This window comes from Austrofundulus limnaeus, unplaced genomic scaffold (assembly GCF_001266775.1).
Source record: "Austrofundulus limnaeus strain Quisiro unplaced genomic scaffold, Austrofundulus_limnaeus-1.0 Scaffold64, whole genome shotgun sequence".
Classification (NCBI taxonomy): domain Eukaryota; kingdom Metazoa; phylum Chordata; class Actinopteri; order Cyprinodontiformes; family Rivulidae; genus Austrofundulus; species Austrofundulus limnaeus.
This window is the reverse complement of record NW_013952466.1, coordinates 2266961-2271434: the sequence shown is the minus strand read 5'-3', so window position 1 is coordinate 2271434 and position 4474 is coordinate 2266961. Positions and strand designations below refer to the sequence as shown.

The window sequence follows — 4474 nt, the reverse complement described above, 5'->3', positions numbered from 1 at the left end:
ATATAATACGACCCCCCTCCCTTTTTTGAGCTTAAAAAGCATAAAAATTTAATCCTCAAATTACCTCCAATTTCATACAGACTTCAAGATTTTTCAGCCTTTGCAGTCTTTATACATATCAGTAAAATGATCATTGGACTGTTCATTTTATTTTAACAACATATGTACTAAAAGGTATTTTGACAACAAATATACATCAGCTGTAGCAGCATCATATGGATTCTGGTATTTTACACATAGTCCACCAGGAGGCACCAACACAAATGACAGAGACTTCACATGAGGTTTGGGCCATCTTGTGGAGGAAAAGCAGATTACTTCCTACTCGTGAGCGCCCCCTCTGGTGGGGAAACATTTTTCAGGGATATAAACTTTTTCAGAACACCGGTRRAYGGCAGCCATTACAGACAAACRTGTTTGTTGTTGTTCTAGCAGCGGCCCGGTCACACGCTAATKTTATTAGTTTGTTATCATTACTAAGGTTCAGGACTGMTCCSCCCMCCCTTTTTTCACATCATGTCGCCTGCCTGGATCTGTTACTATCTCGCTCTGAAGCAMWKAGGAGYGTCAGAGGCAAGCTCGTTTCAACTGCTTTTTACGACGCAGTCTCATTTTCGGACTCAGGCATTTTGTGAATGAAGCCGATATTTCAGTTAAAATACATAAGTAAAAATATTTATCCGATTATAATACTATCCTCCAACTTTATGGATGATTTTATGGATTAAATTTTACGTGTTATACTTGAATAAATGCGGTATGTATTTTCCAGACATATAGTATACTGAAATTCTATACCACAATCAAGTAACTGTTACCTTCAATTGTTATGAAAATGTTGTTTACATCAAAAAATTAATTTGATTTTGCCTCATAGCCTATCTAAACGCCTTGAAATTGACCTCTGTCTCTTTAACCCCCTATCATTTCTGACACTCCCACTTCAGCACGTCAACAATGCGTTGGGGGACGGGCACTCTGTGGGGCGGGAGCTTGGCTGCAGACTGAGCTCCAGGGAGGAGTTCTGGGTAAATAGGCGGTGCTTTGTACCAGCAAGTGTTTAGTTAGCTCCACATGGTTACAGGAGATCCAAGGATTTCTCAAACATGCGTGGAAAGCAATCCAGGGATGCTCTTGATGAGGAAATGACATTAAAACATGATATAAAGCTTAGAAAAGTTGATTTTGCCAAATACCCCCTTTTAATAACTGATTAGCTAACTTAACATAAACTATTAGACATATAAATGGTTCTTCAGTTGAAGAACTTACAGTAAAAGTTCTCACCTGAGCTGTCCACACTGATGTAGGCCTCTGCAGACTGTTTCAGGGACTGGAACATTATCTCGTATTTTTCAAAGAAGCGTTGCTTCTCCACAAATGACTGATGAAAACACAACAACAACAACATAAGAATGGATCCAATATTCAGACAAAAACATCCTGAAACTAACACAAGGACCCTAAAGATTCAAGTGTTTTACATCAATGGAAAAGAAACTGAAACTCTTACAGTGTAGTTATTGAGCATCAGTTCCACAGATTCATGGCGGCCATATTTGATGATCCAGGATTTCAGTTTGGACTCGGCCAGTGTGAGGAAGGCCTGCATGTGGTGCTTGTTCTCCAAATATTCCATTCTAGCAAGGTGGGCGCTGGAGGACGTAGAAACAAAGTTCATCCTGACAAAAAGACAAAATTTAATCAAGCTTTCAGACTTGACGTTTTCATACTCATCTACTGCTGCCGCCTTTGCAAAAAACAGAATGTCTAAGCGTGGTTCCAGGACTCACCGCTCAGCCATGTCTTGGAGCTGGTCGGGTGGAACTGGGACACCATCGACGCTTCTGTCTTTATGAATTCTCTGAAAGACCTGCTGGTGGCTCTCCAGGCTCTTCAACACATCCTGCCCAACGTACGGCGCAAAAACCRATTCAAAAACATGTATTTAATTACTGATCCGTCAATGCTTTTAAGGGATCTTGGCTCCACGCTGACCTTGTGCTGCTGCAGAGCTCTGTGCACAGTGTTTGCTGTGATTTCATGGGCCTGCTGGACGACGATCTCGTGCCGCAGGGCTCCTTCAGCCTCGTGGAGCCACGCTCCAACTGTGTTCAGAGGAGCTGGGAGGGACCGGTCCAGCTGAAGATGCCACTCTACAAGCTGCGAAATAAAAAGTTTAGGGAAACCAGTAAATTAATAGATCTACTCATGAGTTTTATTTAACTGCAGTGTAACAAGTAAAAAARCTAATATTTCACCATTCAGCTGTTCAGCTTTTTCAGGAAATGGGTGCTGTGACTTACAGGTTTTGTAACTTTTGTACTCTTTGAAATATTAACCTTTATTTACAAATAAGTTCTCCAAAGAGACCCAAAAATATTTCTTCAAAGAAAACATTGTGCTTTTTAAAATCTGCTTCAGGTGCTTTATGCAAAATTTACATTTTTAGCTAGACTTCAGCTGCTTTTAGCATATAGCTGTTCTTTTATCCCTCAGTTTTCAGCTACATTTCTGTTACTTTTAGCTAGCCTGTTTGTGTTTACCATGTAGCTAGCTAGGCTTTAATTAATTTGAACTTTTAGCTAACCTTTTGCCACTTTTAACCTCCAACTATAAAGTTTTGACCCTTTTTAAATAATCTTTGTCTGCTTTTATGTTTTGGGTAAATTTTTGCTGCTTTTAGCTGTTAAAACTAATTAAGGCCTTATTTTTGGATCGATGAATTCAATGACGTTTAAGACTTTTTAAGGATCTGCAGGAACCCTGTTTGCAAACGGAGTCGTTGTGACAACTTTGTCATGTTTCTTAGCAAACGTAGACGGAGTCGCCCATCTTCTCTCACCCTGTTGGAAACTCTTTCCCACGCCTGTTTGACCAGAGCCTGGTCCACGGTTAGCATCCCGTCCCTCTGCGTGGACTGCAGCGCTCCCTCCACCTGCTTCCGCCTCATCTCCACCTGGACATGCACGCTCTTAAACAACTGAAAACAGAATGAAATCATTAATATTCCACGGGTAGAACATTTTCTTTCCCACACCCTTTTCCTGCTGACATCTAATCAGGTTTAGAACAAAATCAGAGGCTAAATGCCTATTTTTATCTTCAAATTTTCTGACTTGTGCAAAGAAAATGAGGGTATCCTACATGCTGCTGCTGAATATAAAATGTATCCCTGAGGCTGACTGAATATTATGACGGCTGATGCTCGATCCCTACAGTGAAACGCCACTGATTAAGCTAATAATAGGGGCGCCTGTGTCTGGTGTCCCTGGTTTAAACCTGCACGCACACGCCCGAGCAGACACACGCACGAACCTGGTACTGTTGAGCAAGACTGGCCTCGGTCTCTTGCGCCCGTGCTGCCTCTCTCTCCAGCTGGTCGAGCCACATTTTGAGCTCCCTCAGGCTCTTTCGCTGCTCTCTCTTCAGGAGGTCGGCGGTGAAACGGACGTGGAGGTTAAAGAGTTAAAAATAAAACAAAAGAAGAGAACAAAAATGACAACTGCTTAATTAGAGAGAGCGATGTGTGAAAAAAAAATGACATAAACGGATAAAAAGGAAGAGTCAGCCTGTTTAAATATGAGTTTTCTAATCCGTCCTCCCTATAGAATCAAACTCACAGCTGCCAACAACACTCAGCTTAAACAGGATACTTTGTCTGAGACCTCCTACCGTTTCAGAGGATTTTAGGAAAGCGTGACGCTACCAATGTGCTGCTAACAAGCTTGTGTGATAGACGCTTCTGTTTGGGAGCTGTTCACTCTCAGTTTGTTCCTGTTTTCTTTGGTGGAGATCCAAAACTTTATTCTTCTTGGCAGTTTGACACAGAAAAAAAAATCAGCTTTATCCACCGTATTAAGCTCTTTACATCTTTTTCAAGCATTTTTTATGAAGTCTGCTTCATTTTTTAAATAAAAGCATGATTTTATTTAATGCTAAAACACACAAACCTTCAGGACAAGCATTACTATGCAAGTAAGAGTTGTTAAAGAACACAATGAGACACGGAAAACGAGCAGTTAAAGCACATCACAGCACTTTCAGTAAAAATAAAACAACTCATCCTCTTCTGCTCTCTAGCTTTTCCTCAAACAGGCTGTATGAATGCAAACTGCTGATGCCAGAGGCCTTCATTGTCATGGTAATGGGACCGGCAGCCCCAGCACGACGTGGCTGCGTTCATAAATAGCAATATCACATCTTATTAAAAAGGACATCCTCCTGTTATCGTTGTTCAGACACCCCCGGGGTCTAAAATGTCACCTCAGGTGAGCCGATATTAGCAAACCGGATCTATTCTGACATGGAAATTTGTGTTTAATCTTATTGTGGATGTGCAGTACAGCAGTAAAAAAAAAAACTGATTTAGGAACCAGAAAAATAAACTTAAAGAGATCCCTGATTAGTTGTAACATTAGACTTTATTTGATAAACATACATTTTAACTGTAAAATAAAGACTGTAAAAATAC

At 40.8% G+C, this 4474-nt stretch overlaps 1 protein-coding gene across 1 annotated transcript in view; it reads right to left on the bottom strand.

The window, feature by feature from the left end:
- Positions 1–4474, bottom strand: part of LOC106518657 (nesprin-1) — a gene marked incomplete at its 3' end in the record, with an annotated part of 139050 nt that overhangs the window by 113772 nt on the left and 20804 nt on the right. Inside the window, 6 exon segments of the mRNA XM_014010029.1 lie at positions 1288–1384; positions 1514–1682; positions 1794–1906; positions 1999–2163; positions 2846–2983; positions 3319–3426. Of these exon segments, the coding sequence (XP_013865483.1) occupies positions 1288–1384; positions 1514–1682; positions 1794–1906; positions 1999–2163; positions 2846–2983; positions 3319–3426 (790 nt within the window).